This window comes from Ranitomeya imitator, chromosome 3 (genome assembly GCF_032444005.1).
Source record: "Ranitomeya imitator isolate aRanImi1 chromosome 3, aRanImi1.pri, whole genome shotgun sequence".
Lineage (NCBI taxonomy): Eukaryota > Metazoa > Chordata > Amphibia > Anura > Dendrobatidae > Ranitomeya > Ranitomeya imitator.
The window spans coordinates 280,568,674-280,593,627 of NC_091284.1; the positions used below are offsets into that span (position 1 = coordinate 280,568,674).

General features: G+C 44.4%; 1 protein-coding gene across 1 annotated transcript in view; it reads left to right on the plus strand.

The window, feature by feature from the left end:
• LOC138669768 (contactin-associated protein-like 5) overlaps window positions 1-24,954 on the plus strand; it is a 1,597,333-nt gene that overhangs the window by 1,485,347 nt on the left and 87,032 nt on the right. The window contains exon 20 of the mRNA XM_069756498.1: window positions 6,280-6,410. Within this exon, the coding sequence (XP_069612599.1) occupies window positions 6,280-6,410 (131 nt within the window). The remainder of the gene's footprint in view (window positions 1-6,279; window positions 6,411-24,954) is intronic.

The following is a 24,954-nucleotide window of genomic DNA, read 5'->3' on the forward strand; positions in this document are numbered from 1 at the left end:
TCAGTGGGAGATTAATATTGCCCTTTCTGCTTTGTGTGCCACTCCTGACTCCTGGGAGTGCCATCTCTCTCTCTCAAATAGTGGGCCAGAGAAAGCCTATTTTTTTTTTTTTGGTTTCTAAATTCTCCCTGAAAAAATCAAAAAGAAATCACTGGGAGATTAATATTGCCCTTTCTGCTTGTGTGCCACTCCTGACTCCTGGGTGTGCCATCTCTCTCTCTCAAATAGTGGGCCATAGAAAGCCTATTTTTTTTATTTGGTTTCTAAATTCTCCCTGAAAAAATCATTTTATTTTATTTGGTTTCTAAATTCTTCCTGAAAAAATCATTTTATTTTATTTTGTTTCGAAAGTCTCCCTGAAAAAAAAAACTCAGTGGGAGATTAATATTGCCCTTTCTGCTTGTGTGCCAGTCTTGACTCCTGGGTGTGCCATCTCTCTCTCTCAAATAGTGGGCACTGGGCCATAGAAAGCCTATTTTTTTTATTGTGTCTCTAAATTCTCCCTGAAAAAATCAAAAAGAAATCAGTGGGAGATTAATATTGCCCTTTCTGCTTGTGTGCCACTCCTGACTCCTGGGTGTGCCATCTCTCTCTCTCAAATAGTGGGCCATAGAAAGCCTATTTTTTTTTTTTTTGGTTTCTAAATTCTCCCTGAAAAAATCAAAAAGAAATTAGTGGGAGATTAATATTGCCCTTTCTGCTTGTGTGTGCCACTCCTGACTCCTGGGTGTGCCATCTCTCTCTCTCTCAAATAGTGGGCCATAGAAAGCCTATTTTTTTATTTGGTTTCTAAATTCTCCCTGAAAAAATCATTTTATTTTATTTGGTTTCTAAATTCTTCCTGAAAAAATCATTTTATTTTATTTTGTTTCTAAAGTTTCCCTGAAAAAAAAAAAACTCAGTGGGAGATTAATATTGCCCTTTCTGCTTGTGTGACAGTCTTGACTCCTGGGTGTGCCATCTCTCTCTCTCAAATAGTGGGCACTGGGCCATAGAAAGCCTATTTTTTTTATTGTGTTTCTAAATTCTCCCTGAAAAAATAAAAAATAAATCAGTGGGAGATTAATATTGCCCTTTCTGCTTGTGTGCCACTCCTGACTCCTGGGTGTGCCATCTCTCTCTCTCAAATAGTGGGCCATAGAAAGCCTATTTTTTTTTTATTTGGTTTCTAAATTCTCCCTGAAAAAATCATTTTATTTTATTTGGTTTCTAAATTCTTCCTGAAAAAAATCATTTTATTTTATTTTGTTTCTAAAGTCTCCCTGAAAAAAAAAAAACTCAGTGGGAGATTAATATTGCCCTTTCTGCTTTGTGTGCCACTCCTGACTCCTGGGTGTGCCATCTCTCTCTCTCAAATAGTGGGCCATAGAAAGCCTATTTTTTTTTTTTGGTTTCTAAATTCTCCCTGAAAAAATCAAAAAGAAATCACTGGGAGATTAATATTGCCCTTTCTGCTTGTGTGCCACTCCTGACTCCTGGGTGTGCCATCTCTCTCTCTCAAATAGTGGGCCATAGAAAGCCTATTTTTTTTTTATTTGGTTTCTAAATTCTCCCTGAAAAAATCATTTTATGTTATTTGGTTTCTAAATTCTTCCTGAAAAATCATTTTATTTTATTTTGTTTCGAAAGTCTCCCTGAAAAAAAAAACTCAGTGGGAGATTAATATTGCCCTTTCTGCTTGTGTGCCAGTCTTGACTCCTGGGTGTGCCATCTCTCTCTCTCAAATAGTGGGCACTGGGCCATAGAAAGCCTATTTTTTTTTATTGTGTCTCTAAATTCTCCCTGAAAAAATCAAAAAGAAATCAGTGGGAGATTAATATTGCCCTTTCTGCTTGTGTGCCACTCCTGACTCCTGGGTGTGCCATCTCTCTCTCTCAAATAGTGGGCCATAGAAAGCCTATTTTTTTTTTTTTTGGTTTCTAAATTCTCCCTGAAAAAATCAAAAAGAAATCAGTGGGAGATTAATATTGCCCTTTCTGCTTGTGTGTGCCACTCCTGACTCCTGGGTGTGCCATCTCTCTCTCTCAAATAGTGGGCCATAGAAAGCCTATTTTTTTTTATTTGGTTTCTAAATTCTCCCTGAAAAAATCATTTTATTTTATTTGGTTTCTAAATTCTTCCTGAAAAAATAATTTTATTTTATTTTGTTTCTAAAGTTTCCCTGAAAAAAAAAAAACTCAGTGGGAGATTAATATTGCCCTTTCTGCTTGTGTGCCACTCCTGACTCCTGGGTGTGCCATCTCTCTCTCTCAAATAGTGGGCCATAGAAAGCCTATTTTTTTTTATTTGGTTTCTAAATTTTCCCTGAAAAAATCATTTTATTTTATTTGGTTTCTAAATTCTTCCTGAAAAAATCATTTTATTTTATTTTGTTTCGAAAGTCTCCCTGAAAAAAAAAAACTCAGTGGGAGATTAATATTGCCCTTTCTGCTTGTGTGACAGTCTTGACTCCTGGGTGTGCCATCTCTCTCTCTCAAACAGTGGGCACTGGGCCATAGAAAGCCTATTTTTTTTATTGTGTTTCTAAATTCTCCCTGAAAAAATAAAAAATAAATCAGTGGGAGATTAATATTGCCCTTTCTGCTTGTGTGCCACTCCTGACTCCTGGGTGTGCCATCTCTCTCTCTCAAATAGTGGGCCATAGAAAGCCTTTTTTTTTTTATTTGGTTTCTAAATTCTCCCTGAAAAAATCATTTTATTTTATTTGGTTTCTAAATTCTTCCTGAAAAAATCATTTTATTTTATTTTGTTTCTAAAGTCTCCCTGAAAAAAAAAAACTCAGTGGGAGATTAATATTGCCCTTTCTGCTTGTGTGCCACTCCTGACTCCTGGGTGTGCCATCTCTCTCTCTCAAATAGTGGGCCATAGAAAGCCTATTTTTTTTTTTTGGTTTCTAAATTCTCCCTGAAAAAATCAAAAAGAAATCACTGGGAGATTAATATTGCCCTTTCTGCTTGTGTGCCACTCCTGACTCCTGGGTGTGCCATCTCTCTCTCTCAAATAGTGGGCCATAGAAAGCCTATTTTTTTTTATTTGGTTTCTAAATTCTCCCTGAAAAAATCATTTTATTTTATTTGGTTTCTAAATTCTTCCTGAAAAAAATCATTTTATTTTATTTGGTTTCTAAATTCTTCCTGAAAAAATCATTTTATTTTATTTTGTTTCTAAAGTTTCCCTGAAAAAAAAAAACTCAGTGGGAGATTAATATTGCCCTTTCTGCTTGTGTGACAGTCTTGACTCCTGGGTGTGCCATCTCTCTCTCTCAAATAGTGGGCACTGGGCCATAGAAAGCCTATTTTTTTTATTGTGTTTCTAAATTCTCCCTGAAAAAATAAAAAAAAAAATAAATCAGTGGGAGATTAATATTGCCCTTTCTGCTTGTGTGCCACTCCTGACTCCTGGGTGTGCCATCTCTCTCTCTCAAATAGTGGGCCATAGAAAGCCTATTTTTTTTTTTATTTGGTTTCTAAATTCTCCCTGAAAAAAATCATTTTATTTTATTTGGTTTCTAAATTCTTCCTGAAAAAATCATTTTATTTTATTTTGTTTCTAAAGTCTCCCTGAAAAAAAAAAACTCAGTGGGAGATTAATATTGCCCTTTCTGCTTGTGTGCCACTCCTGACTCCTGGGTGTGCCATCTCTCTCTCTCAAATAGTGGGCCATAGAAAGCCTATTTTTTTTTTTTTGGTTTCTAAATTCTCCCTGAAAAAATCAAAAAGAAATCACTGGGAGATTAATATTGCCCTTTCTGCTTGTGTGCAACTCCTGACTCCTGGGTGTGCCATCTCTCTCTCTCAAATAGTGGGCCATAGAAAGCCTATTTTTTTTTATTTGGTTTCTAAATTCTCCCTGAAAAAATCATTTTATTTTATTTGGTTTCTAAATTCTTCCTGAAAAAATCATTTTATTTTATTTTGTTTCTAAAGTCTCCCTGAAAAAAAAAACTCAGTGGGAGATTAATATTGCCCTTTCTGCTTGTGTGCCAGTCTTGACTCCTGGGTGTGCCATCTCTCTCTCTCAAATAGTGGGCACTGGGCCATAGAAAGCCTATTTTTTTTATTGTGTCTCTAAATTCTCCCTGAAAAAATCAAAAAGAAATCAGTGGGAGATTAATATTGCCCTTTCTGCTTGTGTGCCACTCCTGACTCCTGGGTGTGCCATCTCTCTCTCTCAAATAGTGGGCCATAGAAAGCCTATTTTTTTTTATTTGGTTTCTAAATTCTCCCTGAAAAAATCATTTTATTTTATTTGGTTTCTAAATTCTCCCTGAAAAAATCATTTTATTTTATTTGGTTTCTAAATTCTTCCTGAAAAAATCATTTTATTTTATTTTGTTTCTAAAGTCTCCCTGAAAAAAAAAAAACTCAGTGGGAGATTAAGATTGCCCTTTCTGCTTGTGTGACAGTCTTGACTCCTGGGTGTGCCATCTCTCTCTCTCAAATAGTGGGCACTGGGCCATAGAAAGCCTATTTTTTTATTGTGTTTCTAAATTCTCCCTGAAAAAATCAAAAAGAAATCAGTGGGAGATTAATATTGCCCTTTCTGCTTGTGTGCCACTCCTGACTCCTGGGTGTGCCATCTCTCTCTCTCAAATAGTGGGCCATAGAAAGCCTATTTTTTTTTTATTTGGTTTCTAAATTCTCCCTGAAAAAATCATTTTATTTTATTTGGTTTCTAAATTCTTCCTGAAAAAATCATTTTATTTTATTTTGTTTCTAAAGTCTCCCTGAAAAAATAAGGTGCAGATGAAGGTGCAGGTTCCTTCATCAGGTGGGGGGAGGAATACTAGTTGGCGACGTCACTGGCACAGGGCCTCTCATAGTATGCAAAAGTGTTGCTGCCGGTGGGAGGCGCCCCCGCCGTGCAAACACACCGCTGTACTTTGAGGGGCCCTGTGCCAGTGCCAATGCCAACGAGTGGGCCCCCCCTGCTTGCTCAGGATCACAGCACTTGCAAAGTTGAAATACTTACCTCTCCCTGCTCCACTGCCGTGACGTGGTCCAGATTTACTGGGCCCACTAATTACTTGAACCAGCCCTACCCCCCACAACTTTAGCCAAATGACCCCCAATTTCAAATGCCTTCCAATTATTATAAGCTAAATTATGATTGACAAGCTTCGGTAACAAGAATGGATGTTTTTGCCATTAAAATGGGCAGTGTAGGTGTTTTCCTGGCCTCCACTCACTGCCGACTATGCTCCCCCATTGACTTGCATTGGGTTTCGTGTTTCGGTCGATACCCGACTTTTCGCGATAATCGGCCGATTCCACTCAACTCGACTTTTAAGATAGTCGGGTTTCGCGAAACACGGCTCGACTCTAAAAAGGTCAAGGTCGCTCAACCCTACTTATCTGTACTAATCTGGAGTATACCTGCTGTTTTACTCCCCCAGACCTGTACTCACTATTCTACTGGTGATGTAATTGTGAACATACTATTACAATGCTTATACTGTACTGATTCTCAGTATACCTTGTATTATACCCTAGTGCTGTACTCACTTTTCTGGTGGTGTCGCTGTGTACATAATATTACAATTCTTATCTGTACTAATCTGGAGTATACTTGCTGTTTTACTCCCTCAGAGCTGTACTCACTTTTCTACTGGTGATGTAATTGTGAACATACTATTACAATGCTTATACTGTGCTGATCCTCAGTATATCTTGTATTATTCCCTAGAGCTGTACTCACTGTGCTGGTGGAGTCATTATGAACATACCATTACTAACATATCTGTACTAATCCCGAGTTTATCTTGTGATTAACCCCAGAACTGCACTCACGTCACTATTCTACTGGTGATGTCGTAGTGTACATATTGCTACATTACTTATCCAGTACTGATCCCCAGTACACCTGTACTCACTGTGCTGGTGTTTTCACTGTGTACATAATATTACAATTCTTATCTGTACTAATCTGGAGTATACCTGCTGTTTTACTCCCCCAGAGCTGTACTCACTATTCTACTGGTGATGTAATTGTGAACATACTATATACATTATTCATCTTTTCTTTGTCCTGAGCTACATCCGTGTTACGCCCCGAAGCTGCGCTAACTCACTAAATATATTGCTGGTGGTGTCACTTTGTACAAACATAAGTGTGTTAATCTTGTAGGGGGCAGTAATTTGTGATGTAAGCATGACAATGGGAACATTGCTGCTAGTGACACGATAGTCATAATTAAGTAATGGGACAGAAGACAGGTAAACATGATTTTCATTTTTTTCCCATGTTATGGTTTCTCATTGTTTTTTTTCTTTTTTCCAGGAAGTCTACAGGTCAGGTATAAACTCAGCAAGGAAGGATTGTTTGTCTTCACATTAGACTCTGAGAGACTGGACAACCGAAAGCTTCATCAAGTGAAGATCATTAGAGAAGGACGGGAATTAACCATACAGGTAAAGGAAACATTTACAGGTCACAGAGATGTTAAGTTCTGCTCAGCAAAGGCACTGAGGACGCTGTTCTGTTTCTACTGGTGGTCATTTTTATACTTTCCTATCATTATGAAATAATCCCAAATATCTAATTGCTATGCAAATTGCCTCTTCAGAGATGAATAGGACTTGAACTCTAGCGCCACCTATTGTAAATGGTGATCCTAAAATTCACTATCAATCTTTTAAGGAGCCTTGCCATATGACATGGGATAAAAGCCAAGCCAGAATCTCAATTTGCAAACACGGTGTTTAGGGGTATTGCTCATCATCAGTGCAAAGCGTGAGATCTAGTTTGGCAACATGAGCGGCTTAAGACTTGAGATCTAAGGGGTACTTTCCACAAAGAGAAATGCCACCCCTTAAATATAATAGCTAAGGACACATGATGCCAAAACACAGGAATTTTACGTGTACAAATGAATAAAATGTTTTTTATGAAATCATTGCACACAAATATCAGACATTTTTTTTGGACCTTTTAGACCCTACAATGCCTTAATAATAATAGTGATTATTGCTCAAACACCTTACACTTGTACTGTTATGCCGCTGCATCTGAGGCTTTGTTAATCTGCACAATATTGCCCTTTGTGTGATGTTAATATAGTGAATGACCCAACAATTATGAAATTCAAGCACGTTGTAAGTGATTTTCCAATAAAGGATTACCGGTGTCAATTACAGGACTGGGGATTATATCCTGCAATTCATATGATGAGGGGTAAAAAAATAATATTTTGTAATGTTCTTTTTATTAAAGCTCTAATCATAAGAAGAAAAATATAAAATGAATCACAGAATATTGCTGACACAAAGGCTGACTCCTATTTGATGTTAAGTGTTAATATTAAACATGTGCTGTTCCATAGAGTTTTATGAACATTGTTATATATGTACTAGATGGTAGCCCGATTCTAACGCATCGGGTATTCTAGAATATGTATGTAGTTTATTTATGAAGATTTTAGAATACTACATTGAATACACAGGATTCGGTCAACCACGACCAATTAGCGAAGCGTGGTTCAAATCACGCGCCAATTCGTGGCCGGACTGCGCCTGTCGCTGATTGTTTGTGGCCGGCCACGTAGTATATAGCACATCCACATAGTATATAGCACAGCCACATACAGTAGTACATAGCACAGCCACGTAGTACATTGCACAGCCACGTAGTATATAGCAGAGCCACGTAGTATATAGCACAGCCACGTAGTATATAGAACAGCCCACGGAGTACATAGCACAGCGCATGGAGTATATAGCACAGCCACATAGTATATAGCAGCCCAAGTAGTAAATAGCACAGTCACATAGTACATAGTACAGCCACATAGTATATTGCACAGCTACGTAGTATATTACACAGCCACGTAGTATAAAGCACAGCCACATAGTATATAGCACAGCCCACGGTGTGGTTTGTGCCAGCGAATCTCCAGCCAGGCATGGTAGTGTGTGACAATGGCCAAAATCTGGTGGCAGCTCTGGGCTTAGGCAACCTCACTCACATCCCATGTCTGGGCAGAGTTTTTTGCGGGACTATCCGGATCTTGATGCACTGCTGCACGAGGTCCGCCTAAAGTGTGCTCACTTGCGGCGTTCCAGCATGGCAAGATCGCGCATTGCAGCTCTGCAGCGCCGATTCCGCCATCCGGAACATCGCATCATATGTGACCTATCCACCAGGTGGAATTCAACGTTACATATGTTGGAGAGATTGTGTGAGCAGCAGCCAGCAGTAATGGAGTACCAGCTGCATCAGGCGCAAGAAAGTCGCACCGCGCGGCGTTCAGACTTCAGAACCACTGAGTGGGCCACTATGAAGGACATCTGCCAGGTTTTGCGTGCCTTTGATGATTCCACGCGGATGGCGAGTGCAGATGAGGCACTAGTCAGCATGACTATCCCCCTTATCTGCCTGCTTGAAAGAACACTGCAAGCACTAAGGGAGGAGGTTGTGGAAGACGTGGAGGATGAGGAGTCACAAATGCCATCTGCTTCTGGACAGTCTGCGCAATGTGGTTCCTCACAAAGGCCTAGGCAAGGGACACTTTGTGAGGAGGATGAGGAGGAGTCAATGGAGGAGGAAGACATCTGTCCAGAGGAGGGAGTTACACAATGCTCCAGTAGTCAGTATGTAGAGTGAGGGTGGGGTTATGCAGAGCAGGCAGAGATCACGCCTCAAGCAGGGGACAGCGTTTCTTGGCCAGTTGGCAGTCTGCAGCACATGGTTGATTTCATGCTGCAGTGCCTGAGAAACGACCGCCGCATCGCCCACATTCTCAACACGGCTGATTATTGGGTGTACACCCTCCTAGATCCGCGCTACCGGGACAACTTACAAAACTTCATAACACCGTTGAACCAGGAGCGTAAAATGCGGGAGTACCAAGACACACTGGTGCATTTCATCATCTTCTCCAGTCCAACTGAGAGCAGTGCTGTTGGTGCTTTACAAAGCAGCTCAGTGTGTCTCTGCAGTGTAGGAAGCTCTGCACAAAGAGGGAGCAGAAGCAGTGCCTCAGCACAAGGCAAGACCAGTATGGCCCAACTGTGGCAAACTTTTGTGTGCCCGCAACAAATGTCTACACTATCACAGATGGCTCCAGTCAGCAGGAGGTAACGTTTCCATCAGATGGTGACAGACTACATGTCTTGCCCTCTCAGTGTACTCCCAGACGGCTCTTCCCCCTTCAAGTTTTTGGTCTCTAAGCTAGATACATGGCCAGAGCTTAGCCAGTATGCATTGGAGGTGCTGGCTTGCCCTGCTGCTAGTGTATTATCGGAACGCGTCTTTAGTGCCGCAGGTGGTGTACTAACAGACCGTCGCATGCGACTATCCTCCGATGACGTTGACCGCCTTACTTTTCTAAAAATGAACAAGGCCTGGATCTCGCAGGAATTTTCCACTCCTCTTCCAGATTAAATAATTGGTTGGCAACAGTATCCAGGTCTCCTGATGTGTTCATGTTTCTACCACCTGAACTGTAATCCCTGGGCTCCAACACCACCAGTTGCAGCTCAAAAGTGCCACCTGCACAGCCAACACATGACCCAGTGTTACTGGGTTTCAGTAACGTCAGCTGATCCCCAGCTGTGTATCCGACAATTGCTCCTCCTACCTCCACATTCACATTACATCAAATATTAAACTTGTTCCAATTAGGCCTCAGCTTACACTCTGCTTCTCCTGGATTCCCTGGGCTACAACACTGTCAGTTGCTGCTCAGAAGTGTTGTCTGCACATTTAACATTTGCTGCCTTGTTAATGAGGTTCAGTAATGTCAGCTGATCTCCAGCTGCGTGTCCGGCAATTTCTCCTGCTTCCTCCACACTCACACTACCACAGATTTGAAACTTGCTTCAATTAGGCCTCGGCCTACACTCTGTTTCTCCTGTAATCCCTGGGCTCCAACACTGCCAGTTGGTGCTTAGAAGTTCTGTCTGCACAGAGAAAAACACTAGCTCCTGTGTTAGTGGGGTTCAGCAACATCAGCTGCTCCCCTGCTGTGTGTCCGGCAATGTCTCCTGCTCCCTCCACATTCACATAACATCATATATTAAACTTGCTTCAATTAGGGCTCGGCCTACACCCTGATTGACCCTGGGCTCCAACACCGCCAATTGCTGCTCGGAAGTGCTGTCTGCACAGTCAACATTTGCTGCCATGTTATTGGGGTTCAGTAACATCAGCTGATCCCCATCTGTGTATCTGGCAAATGCTCCTACTACCTCCACACTCACACTACTACAGATTGAAACTTGCTCCAATTAGGCCTCGGCCTACACTGTTTCTCCTGTAATCCCTGGGCTCCAACACCGCCAGTTGGAGCTTGGAAGTGCTGTCTGCACAGAGAAAAACAATAGATCCTGTGTTAGTGGGGTTCAGCAACATCAGCTGCTCCCCTGCTGTGTGTCCGGCAATGTCCCCTGCTCCCTCCACATTCACATTACATCAGATATTAAACTTGCTCCAATTAGGCCTCGGCCTACACCCTGATTGCCCCTGGGCTCCAACACCGCCAGTTGGTGCTCGGAAGTGCTGTCTGCACAGAGAAAAACACTAGCTCTTGTGTTAGTGGGGTTCAGCAACGTCAGCACACAGCTCCCCTTGTGTGTGTCTGGCAATGTCTCCTGCTCCCTCCACATTCACATTACATCAGATATTAAACCTGCTCCAATTAGGCCTCGGCCTACACCCTGATTGACCCTGGGCTCCAACTCCGCCAGTTGCTGCTCGGAAGTGCTGTCTGCACAGAGAAAAACACTAGCTCTTGTGTTAGTGGGGTTCAGCAACATCAGCTGCTCCCCTGCTGTGTGTCCGGCAATGTCACCTGCTCCCTCCACATTCACATAACATCAGATGTTAAACTTGCTCCAATTAGGCCTCGGCCTACACCCTGATTGACCCTGGGCTCCAACACTGCCAGTTGATGCTCGGAAGTGCTGTATGCACTGTCAACACTTGCTGCCGTGTTATTGGGTGTCACGCTCACGCCCTGACTGGTAGGCGTGAGCTCGAGGGGTTTGTGGCCCCACTGTGCCAAAAACCAGACTACCCTGGAAGGGGCGTGACTATGACAGCTGCCTGGGTTTTCACTGGAGCTTCTGATGGTGAGGTCAGGCTTGTGCAGCAGGCAGCTGCCAGGTGCTACTTCAGGGTGGTGTCTGGCTGTGGCTGCTGATCCCACTTGGAGAACCGGAACACTAGGACAGGTGCGGGCATCAGGCAGGACTGGCAGAAGAGCACGGCTGAAACTCAGACGTGTAGGCTGGCACGGATGAGACACAGGGTTGGCAGAGAAATGGCAGAGAACACAGTGCTGGCAGAGACACGGCAGAGAACACAGGGCTGGCAGAGACACGGCAGAGAACACAAGGCTGGCAGAGACACGGCAGGAACACTAGACTGGCAGGGATGGCAGGAACACTGGACTGGCAGGGATGGCAGGAACACTGGACTGGCAGGAAAGGCAGGAACACAGGACTGGATGGTGTGGTGTATGAAGGAACAGGTAGGGACCTGTTCACACAGGAGATGCAGGTAAGAAAACAAGCAGAAAGGAATGAAGTATGAAGGAACAGGTTGGGACCTGTTCACACAGGAGATGCAGGTACGGAAACGAGCCAGAAGGGAAGGAGAATGAAGGAACAGGTTGGGACCTGTTCACACAGGAGGAGATGTGCAAGGCTGCAGATATGAGTGAAAGAGCAGCAAGAGATAGCGTAGCAAGAAAAGCTAAGCAGAGCAGAACCGCAAGGAATGCGGAGAGGAGCTGCAGCAAGAGATATCTGCAGAAGCTAGGCAGAGCGGAGCCACAAGGAATGTGGAGAGGATCTGCAGCAAGAGGTTTCTACAGCAACGGGAGCAGAGTAGAGTAGAACGGAGCAGAACCGCAGGAGTGCGGAGCAGAGGTAAAACCACAAAGGTACAGAGCAGGCAGAGCCGCAAGAGTGCAGAGTGTAAGAAGACTGAGAACACAAGGAAAGACACAGTAGGGAAGGAAGCCACAGACAAGGAGACCGAGATAAGACTAAGTACAGACAAGGCAATGGAACAAGACAAGAAACAAGGACAAAGACACAGGGATTAGGATATTCTGCCTCCTGGAGGGCGGACAACAAGATCAAGGCAATAGCACAGAGAAAAGCCTCCAGAGCGGGAGTAACTCAGAGCAAGGCCTGGCAAACTCAGAAGCAAGACACAAACTGAGCTAACACATTGCACAGGCCCAGACCACAGGGTGGAGCTGCACTATATAGTGGAGGCCTCTTGGTAATTGGTCAGGAACAGATTAGACATATGCACCTGATTCCTATAAGAACCAGAGAGTTCAGACGCCGCCCCCCTATACACACAGCCATGAAGAATGCAGAGAGCAGAGACACAGAACATGGAGCTGGCATGAAACAGAAACCACATCATGACCTAGAGCAGTGGCTAAGATAGTGTGAGAGATGCGAGGCCATGCCGTGATGCCAGCAGAGTTGTTACATTGGGGTTCAGTAATGTTAGCTGATCCCCAGCTGTGTATCTGGCAATTGCTCCTGCTACCTCCACACTCACACTACTACAGATTTAAAATGTACTCCAATTAGGCCTCGGCCTACACTCTGTTTCTCCTGTAATCCCTGGGCTCCAACTCCGCCAGTTGGTGCTCGGAAGTGCTGTCTGAACAGAGAAAAACACTAGCTCCTGTGTTAGTGGGGTTCAGCAATGTCAGCTGCTCCCCTGCTGTGTGTCCGGCAATGTCCCCTGCTCCCTCCACATTCACATTACATCAGATATTAAACTTGCTCCAATTAGGCCTCGGCATACACCTGATTGACCCTGGGCTCCAACACCGCCAGTTGCTGCTCGGAAGTGCTGTCTGCACAGAGAAAAACACTAGCTCCTGTGCTAGTGGGGTTCAGCAACGTCAGCTGCTCCCCTGCTGTGTGACCGGCAATGTCTCCTGCTCCCTCCACATTCACATAACATCAGATATTAAACTTGCTCCAATTAGGCCTCGGCCTACACCCTGATTGACCGTGGGCCCCAACATCACCAGTTGGTGCTCGGAAGTGCTGTCTGCACAGTCAACACTTGCTGCCGTGTTATTGGGGTTCAGTAACATCAGCTGATCCCCAGCTGTGTTTCTGGCAATTGCTCCTGCTACCTCCACACTCACACTACTACAGATTTGAAACTTGCTCCAATTAGGCCTCGGCCTACACTCTGTTTCTCCTGTAATCCCTTGGCTCCAACACCGCCAGTTGGTGCTCGGAAGTGCTGTCTGAACAGAGAAAAACACTAGCTCCTGTGTTAGTGGGGTTCAGCAATGTCAGCTGCTCCCCTGCTGTGTGTCCGGCAATGTCCCCTGCTTCCTCCACATTCACATTACATCAGATATTAAACTTGCTCTAATTAGGCCTCGGCCTACACCCTGATTGACCCAGGGCTCCAACACCACCAGTTGGTGCTCGGAAGTGCTGTCTGCACAGTCAACACTTGCTGCCGTGTTATTGGGGTTCAGTAACATCAGCTGACCCCAGCTGTGTTTCTGGCAATTGCTACTGCTACCTCCACATTCACACTACTACAGATTTGAAACTTGCTCCAATTAGGCCTCGGCCTACACTCTGTTTCTCCTGTAATCCCTGGGCTCCAACACCACCAGTTAGTGCTCGGAAGTGCTGTCTGCACAGAGAATAACACTAGCTCCTGTGTTAATGGGTTCAGCAATGTCAGCTGCTCCCTTGCTGTGTGTCCAGCAATGTCTCCTGCTCCCTCCACATTCACATAACATCAGATATTAAACTTTCTCCAATTAGGCCTCGGCCTACACCCTGATTGACCCTGGGCTCCAACACCGCCAGTTGCTGCTTGGAAGTGCTGTCTGCACAGTCAACAGTTGCTCCTCTGTTAATGGGGTTCAGTAATGCCAGCTGCTCCCCTGCTGTGTGTGCGTCAATGTCTCCTGCTCTCTCCACACTAAGACTGCAACAGATATTAAACTTGCTCCAATCAGGCCTTGGCCTACACTCTGCTTCTAGCATTGACCCTGGGCTCCAACACCGCCAGTTGCTGCTCGGAAGTGCTGTCTGCACAGTCAACACTTGCTGCCATGCTATTGGGGTTCAGTAATGTCAGCTGCTCCCTCCACACTAACACAGTTACAGAAATTAAAGGGATACTGCCCCCCCAGGCATTTGTAACTAAAAGCGCCACCTTGTGCAGCACTAATGCTGCACAAGGAAAAGGTGGCTCTTTTACTTATGCTCCTTGCACACGCTAAATTAAACACTTATAAAATGTGACCCCTCATACCGTTAAAGTCCCGGAGGCGGGACTTTCCTTCCGAATCAGACGGGGCACAGCTGTCATTCATACCCCCTTGGCGCTGGGCGCCGCCTCCTCAGCGTTGTTTGAATCTGTCCCGGAGCCTGCACTTTTGGGTTATCCCTTGACCATGCGCAGTTAGCGCTGCCCGTCCTCTGACATCATTTGATGTTAGGCTGACTGCACCTTTGCGGCCGCGCTGCCCGAGATCCTGCCCCACAGTGTCTTCTGATTTATTCACACTGTGGGGCTGGGACTCCTGGGCATGCACAGTGCATATCTTCGCCTCTAACTCATCTCCCTCCGCCTTCTTCAGACTGTGCGGCGTCAGCTGATCCCTAATCGCCGTGGCATGTGCTTAGGGATCCGCTGACGCAGCATAGTCTGAAGAAGGCGGAAGTAGATGAGTGAGAGGCTAAGATATGCTCTGCGCATGCCCAGGAATCCTAGCCCCGCAGTGTTAATAAATCAGAAGACACTGTGGGGCGGGATCTCGGGCAGCGTGGCCGCACAGGCACAGTCAGTCTGACAACAAATGATGTCAGAAGATGGGCAGCGCTAACTGTGCATGCCCAAGGGGTAACATAACAGCCTCCAATACATTGTCCTGTCGGGTTGCGGTCGGGTTAGCCAACTCTATGGTGCCTGCAGTTTAGGTGCTTCCTATGTGGGCTGCGGTAACTGGCAATCAAGGCTGGTTCCGTAGTGCCAATAGGACAAGCTCCCCCTGTAGGGCTGTGGGTTTTTGGCAACTGCGGCCGGCTCGCAGCCTAGCAATTTTTTATCCTGTGGACCTTCTGCTGCCTATCTGAGTTCCAGCACCATTAGCTCGCTCTTTGGAAGACAATCTTGAATAGGTCCCCCTGGTTCCAGTACTGTCAGCTGATTCCAGGCAGAGCCTTTGGCTTAGGTGCCTCCTTCTGGGTATCCAAGTTCCACCAATGTCTGGTGGTCCTTGGTAGTGCTTTCTGGCATGGGTACCTCCTGCTTAGTAGCCGGGTTCCAGTACCGTCAGCTGGTCTTCGATAGTTCCATTGGCTCTTGTACCTTCTGCTACCCATCCGGGTTCCAGTACCGTCAGCTGGTTCTCGGCAGTGTCTTTGGCTCTTGTACCTTCTGCTCCCCATCCTGGTTCCAGTACCATCAGCTGGTTCCAGGCAGAGCCTTTGGCTTAGGTGCCTCCTTCTGGGTATCCAAGATCCACCAACATCTGGTGGTCCTTGGTAGTGCTTTCTGGCACGGGTACCTCCTGCTTAGTAGCCGGGTTTCAGTACCGTCAGCTGGTCCTCGGTAGTTCCATTGGCTCTTGTACCTTTGGGTAGCCATCTGGGTTCCAGTACCGTCAGCTGGTTCTCGGCAGTTCATCAGCCTTCTTGTACCTTCTGCTACATTTCCAAGTTCAAGACCCTAAAGACGACGACCCTGAAGACCACCCCGAAGAAGACGATGACCCCGGAGATGACGACCCTGGAGACGATGACCCAGAGACGAAGACCCTGGAGATGACAACCCTGAAGACCACCCCGAAGAAGACGACGACCCCGGAGATTGTGACCTTGGAGACAACGACCCTGGAGACGATGACCCTGGAGACGATGACCCTGAAGACCAAGAAGCAGAAGAACAAGAAGCTGCAGAACAAAAAGCAGAAGAACATTAAGCATAAGACTAAAAATCAGAGCAAAAGATATTATCTAAATTATAAGCAGAAGAAGACCAAGCAGTGTATAGGTTTGAATCTGTTCCTCCTCGTTGTGCCCCTGGAAAAAACCTGCTGCTGCAGGCCAAACTGAACGCGGACAAATCCTGCTGTAAATCTTTTGTGATAGGCAGAATGGAAGGTGTAATCTTCAAACTTTTACAGATAACAACTACAGGAATGCCTGTCACGAATAAGAATATGATGAAGAAGAATAATATGAAGAAGATGAAGAAGTAGAATATGAAGAAGAATAATAGTTGAATAAAAAGAATATGAAGAATGTAAAAAAAGAATAATAGAAGGTGAAGAAGAAGAAGATGAATAAGGTGAAGGAGAAGTGGATGAAAAAGATGCTGCTGCTGAGGATGAGGAAGAACAAAGTGTGGGAGAAGTAAAAAAGGTGAAGAGCATGGAAGTAGTGAAACATAAATATCTGAGAAAATATAAAAAATCTTAGCATAGTCAATATCTTTGTAACTCCAAACGTCTTTAAAAAAAAATGAATTCCTGCTATTCCATTTGATTGGGCTAAACCTCTATGCCTTTAATGTCTCCTCCACCTCCCCCAATACATCATACATTATTCTTAGTTGTTTGCCTTCATGTAGAATTAACCTACAATGAAAGAAAAGGTTTATTTTAATTCCGATATTTTTGTCCCATTGACTTGCATTGGTATTGGGTATCGGTATCGGTGATATCCGATGTTTTTTGGATATCGGCCGATCCAATCCGATACCGATATTTCTGAATATTGGAAGGTATCCCTCAACACTACCCACATAGCATATAACACAGCCACGTAATTTATAACAGCCCACGTAGCATATAATACGGCTCACGTGGTATATAACAGCTCACACACGCAGTATATAACACAGCCCACATAGTGTATAACACAGCCCATGTAGTATATAGCACAGCCCGCGTAGTATATAGCACAGCCCACGTAGCATATAGCACAGCCCACGTAGTATATAACAGCTCATGTAGTGTATAACACAGCCACATAGTATATAGCACAGCCCACATAGTATATAGCACAGCCACATAGTATATAGCAGAGCCCACGTAGTATATAGCACAGCCACATAGTATATAGCACAGCCACGTAGTATATAGCACAGCCACATAGTATATAGCAGAGCCACATAGGATATTGCACAGCCACGTAGGATATTGCACAACCACGCAGTATATTGCAGAGCCACATAATATATTGCCCAGCCTGTGTAGTATATTGCGCAGCCCACATAGTATAGTGCACAGCCCACGTAGTATATTGCACAGCCAACGTAGTATATTGCACAGCTCAAGTAGTATATAGCACAGCCCATGTAGTATATTGCACAGCCCACGTAGTATATTGCACAGCCCACGTAGTATATTGCACAGCCCATGTTGTATATTGCACAGCCCACGTAGTATATTGCACAGCAACGTAGTATATTGCACAGCCCACATAGTATATTGCACAGCACACGTAGTATATTGCACAGATACGTAGTATATTGCACAGCCACGTAGTATATTGCACAGCCCACGTAGTATATTGCACAGCCCACATAGTATATTGCACAGCCCACGTAGTATATTGCACAGCCCACGTAGTATATAGCAATGTGGGCATCATATCCCTGTTAAAAAAAGAATTAAAATAAAAAATAGTTATAAACTCACCTTTCGTTAGCCCTCGGATCCAGGCGAAGCGATTACCGATGCTCCTTGCGCGCTCCGATCCCAAGAGTGCATTGCGCTCTCGTGAGATGATGACGCAGCTTGAAAAAGACCAGGTTCTGCTGTTTCATGGCGAAATAAACTATCTTTTTGATACTACTACACCCGGCTGGAGCGCTGTTCATCTACTTTTGGATTGTTTGGAGTATCCGGGATGGTTCCTTGGACATGGAACGAGCGCCCCCTTGACTGAGTGCTGTCAGCCCCTTCTTTTTTCTACTATTCACGAGACCGCTACGTCATCATCTCGTGAGATCGCAATGCATGGAGCGGTCACCGGAGCATCGCGAGGAGCGGGAAAGGCCTGTTCTGGATCCGAGGGGCTGACGGACGGTGAGTATATAACTATTTTTTATTTTTTTATTATTTTTAACATTAGATCTTTTTACTATTGAGGCTGCATAGGCAGCGTCAATAGTAAAAAGTTGTTCACACAGGGTTAATAGCAGCGTTAACGGAGTGCGTTACACCGCGGCATAATGCGGTCCGCTAACGCTGCCATTAACCCTGTGTGAGCGCTGACTACAGGTAGTATGGAGCGGGCGCTGACTGCGGGGAGTAAGGAGTGGCCATTTTGCCGCCAGACTGTGCCCATCACTGATTGGTCGTGGCTGTTTTGCCGCGACCAATCAACTACTTGGGATTTCCGTTACATACAGAAAGACAGACAGACAGAAAGACGGAAGTGACCCTTAGACAATTATATAGTAGATGTGTTTTACATCTACTTTGTACAAGTGATTAAGGAAAGATATAAAGGTTTGGATTAGACAATATTGGGAATCGTTTATTGGGGCACAATAGAGATAGGAGATGAGAGTGCAAGATCAAGTATAGCTAGAATAAGGGAGTTTCCAGTTGGGAGTAGTTAGAGATGGATGTACCATAGAGCAGTGAGATATAGTATATAGACTTCTTGATTAGGATCAAAGGACTGGTGATGCAGTTACAAGAGAGAAGACAGATAGCTCTGGGGCTGGAGAAAATCCGGGGCCTATGGTTGGGACTAGGCAGAGCTGAGCACGCCTTTTACCTTATCCAATTGAAACCAGACAGGGGAAATGCCAAGATGTTGGGCCTAGGGGTACGGAAGCCGCAGGAGTAAAAGGAGCATCTGCTGGATGGAATGTGTCAGAAGAGAAGCAGGGAGAGCTCATGAAATTTAAGGAGATGTGCACTGTGTTACCTCTGTACTAGAACGAGCTCATGGAAAGGAAGTGGATGTGAACTTTGTTACCCCTGTACCAGAACCCCTGTTTTCCAGTAAAGTTGAACTGTTGAGAAAGAATCCGGAGTCTGGAATTGTTTGTGCAAACCAAGAATATGGAGCCAGAACAAATCCCGGTATTTAATGTAAGTGTTCTGCTGCGCACATTTCACATACAACAGATGGGACATTATGTTTCCTTTGTGGGGTGCCAGGGGGTGTTACAACCACAGGCCCTCACCAAGACTACCACCCTGGCCACCTCACAATCTATTGAGTTTTATGTGCTTTGTGGTATATTTTAGTGTTACATAACAGTCCAAAAAAGTATTTTTTTCTGAATTAAATTACTCATCCATTGAGTACTCCTTGCTTTAGGGTACATTTTTGTTATATATAAAGTTAAAAAAAAATTCTGAGTATTCCGTGATGTGGGGTACATTTCTGTGATATCTAACACTTCCAAAATGCTTTGAATTTTTTTACTGTATACAGGTAACAATCATGTTGCAGATAGAGCTGCAAGAAAGTGCTCATGGTTCGGTCTCTTTCATGAGGTCTGGGGATTCCAAGACTTGGTGTTTAGTGACACCTTGGTGTCTGGTGCTTTAGTTCTCCATCCTGTGATGTGTAATAGTTTAGTTCTCCAACCCAAGCTGTTTAGTAGTTTAGTTCTCCAATCCCTGTTGTCTGTTAGTTTAGTTCTTCATGTTTTGGTGTGTATTTGTTTCGTTCTGTAATCATAGCAGCTTAGTAGTTTAGTTTTCCAACCACTGTTGTTTATTAGTTTATTTCTCCATGCCCTGGTTTTAATTTGTTTCATTCTGCAATCATAACTGTTTAGTTGAGTTCTCTAACACCTGTTGTCTATTATTTTATTTATCCATCTTATGGTGTGTCGTGGTTTAGTTCTTCAACCCTAGCTGTTAAGTAGTTTAATTCTCCAACCCCTGTTGTCTAGTTATTTAGTTATCCATCTTATGTTGTGTAGTGGTTTATTTTTCTATCCCCAAGCACTCTTCAAGCCTTGGGGATTGCAAGACTTGTGCAGCAACCCCTCCCCAGACTGCCCACACAGCCACCAGAGTCACCCAGTGCCCAGTCATCAAGATATAACTCCCCTGTCCATGCTTGCTCACCAAGGTGTCAGTGTTGAAATGCACCCTGGCAGAGAGAATATTTTAGGGAATGGATGATGTTGTCTGCGATTTGCTGCTGTAGCGCAGGTACATCTTTCTTAGAGAAGTAATGGTGACTGGGCAATTGGTACTTGGGCGACTGCGAGGACAGCTTTCTGAAATCATCCACAAGGTGGAAAGGTTGCATTTCTGTGGCCAACAGATTGGAGTAGATATGCAATAATTACAGAGGTCACAGGTCATGAGTCATGCAGAAACAAGCACTGTGATGTTTGTAGCAAATAGCTCTCAGCTGACCCCTATCATCCAGACAATGACACGATTGGGCGACGATCATCTAAGGATGTCACAAGCTGTTCACAATAATTAGATCTCAGAAAACGGATAGTGAGCGTAGGGCTTATCCACCTCTGGATTAGAACGCATGGAATTATGTGTATGTTCCACCATACAATCAATTCTAACTCCACGATAACCCTACACTCCTCGCTGCCACCACCAATCCAGTTTTTAGCCAAATAAATAAATACAGGTTGATTGGACGCATTTCTTCTTTTGAGGTTCAGACCATCAGGGTCTTCCATCCCCCTCCCTCAGAGTAGCAGCCATATACCATCCCCCAGGTTCACCCACCCACTTCCTTGACCAATTTTATGCGTTGCTGCCACACTTTGTGTCCTCAGAATGGACAAACCTTATCCTGGGAGACTTCAACAGCACCACCTCCTCAACTGCATCAACTGCATCCCACTTTCTATCTCTAGTCACTTCTTGTGGCCTCTCACAACTTTCAACCTCTGAGACACATAAAGAGGGTAACATCCCTGATCTTATCTTTGTCTGGCTCAGTTCAATCTCCTACCAAGATAACTCACCTCTTACCCTTTGTCTCCTATGAAATTAGGAGTATAACAACAGCTTAGACATTTTTAGGCATTCCCTAAAAACACATCTGTTTAGCGCAGCCTATTACGTTCCCTAATCAAAGACTTTTTTATATATATAGCCTATTCTATACTTCTCTGAACATTATTTGCCATCAAACTCAACTGTACCCAAAAGCCTCATGCAGCCTTTATCTACCCCCATTTCCTAAAGATGGTTGGATCATCATTCTAAATAAGCACATATATTTTGTGCCACCCGCACCTCATTGTAGACTGTAAGCTTTGTAAAGCAGAGTCATAATTATTTTTGCTTTAATTGTATTATTACCTTAAACTTTTTAACTTTTGACTATTTTATATGAACTGCTGACTTGTAAAGCTATGCAGAATGTGTTTGCAATATATAAATAAAGGTTATTATTATTAGTAGATTGAAGATTGTGAAGTTCAAGCTGTTAACTTTGTCATGTGTAGGTGGAAAGAATCATTTATGTGAGCACAACTGCACAAACGAGGGCTCGCTGCTGTGCTGACACAGGGTGGAGTAGGGTGAACATGACAAACTGCTGGACAGTGCGAGAGGTGCAGACAGTGATGTTACAGTTGATTAAGAAAGATGGGGTATGCTTGGTATGTAATATCAGTCAAAAACAGCAGGCACGTCCACTTCCATATCAGCTGACAGGCTTTCAGTCACCTCACATGTAGGGGGTAAACAAGTGGAGGTTCTGCAGCCAGAGACCTGTGTGACAACACTTGCCATGTTGAAAGAGGATGAAGCATCAGAAGATGGGGTTGATGAGGTAGATAGTGGTTGGCGGTGCCTCCTAGTCTGCATTTTAGCACAGTGACATTTCCAGAGTAACGCATTTTGGAAGCATGCATGTAGTACTCAAATTATTTCATTTTTTTAACTCTACTATGTCGTTTTAAAAAAGGTTGACAGAAATTGTGATTTTTTAAATTTTTGCTGGTCTGAAAAAAATACCCAATCTAGGCAACTGCAGAACTGCAAATGCTGTTGTCCACTGCCAGAGTTGGGGCTCAGAATGCATTGCTTGTTGTGGTTGCACAACTCTGTGTCTACACAACCTCCTCATCTTCATCCTCCTCTGTTGAGCTACTGGGTTTACACCAAGTGTGATCTACTACCTCATCATCGTCCTCTCTCTTCTCCCACTTCTTGTCCTGAAAGTCACTCTCCTCTTCCTGCCCTGACAACATAATACAGTCTGCAGATGCCTCAAGTATCTGACGCTTATCATGAATGGGTCACCTCCATTCAACAGAGTTAATGTCTGTGGACAAGGATTAGCATTCTGTTCGGACCCAACTTTGTCCGGCCCTGGATCAAACTGAAAAAAAAATTTGGCCATCGGTGCAGATGACTTCTTCCTCTTGACTCTTTTCTGTGTATCTTTGGGGTACATTTCCGATGCCTTTAGCATACAATGTGTTAACAGATCTGCAGACTCAGTCATCTTTCGTTCCCAACAGTCAATTGGGTGGTTGGAGAGTTTTGATGTGGGGAAAACAAGGCAATTGGGGTGCCACCACTGAGGACTGTCCTGTGTGTGATGTTAAGGTGGAGGAAGAGGAGCAGAGGCTACTTGATTCAGCGCTTGCCATCTACTGGAGCACATGTTCTTTCTGGCCCTCATCTACAAAGTGTACTGCTGGGCAGCTGCCTAAGAAAGAGAGTGGAGTAGCCCATCCAGTAACAGAAGTTGTAAAAATGCTGCACATTTGCTCACTGCAGCAAAATAAACTGATTTCTCATCTCTCATATTAAACCTGTCTCACAACCCTGAACAGCTATTTAGCACTTTCATTTTTCTCCTCCGTCCACCATCTCCCCGTCCCTCTCCTCTCGTCTCAGCTGAAGACTTTGCCTCACTACCTGTGAACTTGAGATAATAACATCCCACCTCATTCCAAACCTCACTACAGTCTTCATCCCAAGCCAAACTCACCTCTTCAACCTGTCACTAACAATTGGTGCTTTCCCTCTTGATTGAAGCATATCTCGATCACACCCATCCTCAAAACGCCCCCCCTTAACACATCCTTTAAGTCTAGCTATGACCCCATCTCATTTTTCCCAATACCTCCAAACTACTGGAACAACATCCATTGTGAACTGTCCTCCCACTTTTCATCTTGCTCCGTCTCTGACTGCTTACAATCTGGCTTCAGACAGCAACATTCCACTGAAACTGCCCTGACTAAATCACCAATGACCTACTAACCGCCAAATGAAAGCAACGCTAGTTTGTCCTTCTCCTTCTCCTGGACCTGGCATCTGCCTTTGACACCGTAGATCATTGACTCTTACTACAGACTTTCTGATCTGTTGCCATGACAGACTTGACCCTTTGTTGGATCTCTTCGTACCCAACAGACAGGACATTCAGTGTCTCCCACTCACACACCACCTCATTTCTTCCCCTATGTGTCGGTGTTCCCAAAGGTTCAGTTGCAGGCCCAGGCACTATGCTTAGGGCGTGTGCTTCCACCAACTTAAAGGGACCGCCTACTTAAACCTAAGGTATTCCCAGGGTATAGCTGGGCGACATTCTTTGCGTCTGGAGGAGAGAAGGTTTTTCCACCAACATAGAAGAGGATTCTTTACTGTTAGGGCAGTGAGAATCTGGAATCGCTTGCCTGAGGAGGTGGTGATGGCGAATTCAGTCGAGGGGTTCAAGAGAGGCCTGGATGTCTTCCTGGAGCAGAACAATATTGTATCATACAATTATTAGGTTCTGTAGAAGGACGTAGATCTGGGTATTTATTATGATGGAATATAGGCTGAACTGGATGGACAAATGTCTTTTTTCGGCCTTACTAACTATGTTACTATGTTACTATGTTACTATGACATCTTCTATTTAAGGCTTCTCCTCCAATATGGAGGTGCTACTTTTTTAGTTTGCCTTCGATGCTTGCTAGATGTCAGGTTCCCCACGTCCGCCCATATGCTTAGCTACCCTGAAGCCATCTGCTCACACCTGTCTGTGCTCTTCTTTCAATCAGCCAGTCCAGATCACACCTGCCAGTGCCCATTTATCTAACACCCGATCCAGCCTGCACCTGCTAATGTATTTCTGTTCTTCAGCCAGTCCCATCTGAACCCGTGGTTCCAGTGTCCCTACAGTGCCTGCCTACATGCTTCATCCCTCCTTTGGGCTGTAGCAGCCTATTCGCTGTAGGGGGTCAGCTCCCAACATTTGTAGGTCAGCCCTGGATTAGCACCTGGTGCCACCTACTTATCCCTCTTTGGGTTGCAGTTTTTGCCTGCTGCCACTTATCCTAGTTGGGATGCCACCTAGTTATGCCCCTCCAGGTTTTCCAAGGGATATGACACAGTGGTTCAACCACCTTCCTCGTTACAGTCTCTATCTGCTGGGTTTGCTGTAGTGTAAGAGGTGTTGGTCCCCATTATATAATTTCTAGTGTAGTGAAATTGATGCCAATTTGGTGTCTGCCACTATTTTTGTAAATGTGCAGAGTTCTGATTGGGTCTCCTTCACGCGCGTCGCCTGTAGCAGTAGGCATCCAAGACCGTCAGGCCTCCACTTCCTGTGAGTCAACTATCCGTGTTACTACTATCCTTAGATTTTTCTGACAATACTAGTCTGCAAAACTCATATTTATGCCACCTGAGTGTGGCTAAGCATGAAAGCAGTTTGAGCTGTTGCATGTGATATCAGGGCTTCTAGCACAGCAGACCTACACCAATCCCTCACCCACCTCTTCTTACTTTGATGTACAATTGAAAGCTGTAAATGCTGGCCCAGATCCTGATACCTCATGCATGCCTGATTGCTGCCATGTCATGCTACAATTTGTACTGTGGGTGAATTGAAGCCACTTTCCTGGTGTTTCCCCCTAATTTGATGTGTTTTGGCTGTTTTGGGGGCCATTAAAAGGTGGTGTGCATGCGTTTATTTTTCCTCCCATTTACTTGAATGGCATTCTGTTGAGTTTGATGAATATGGAAGGAAT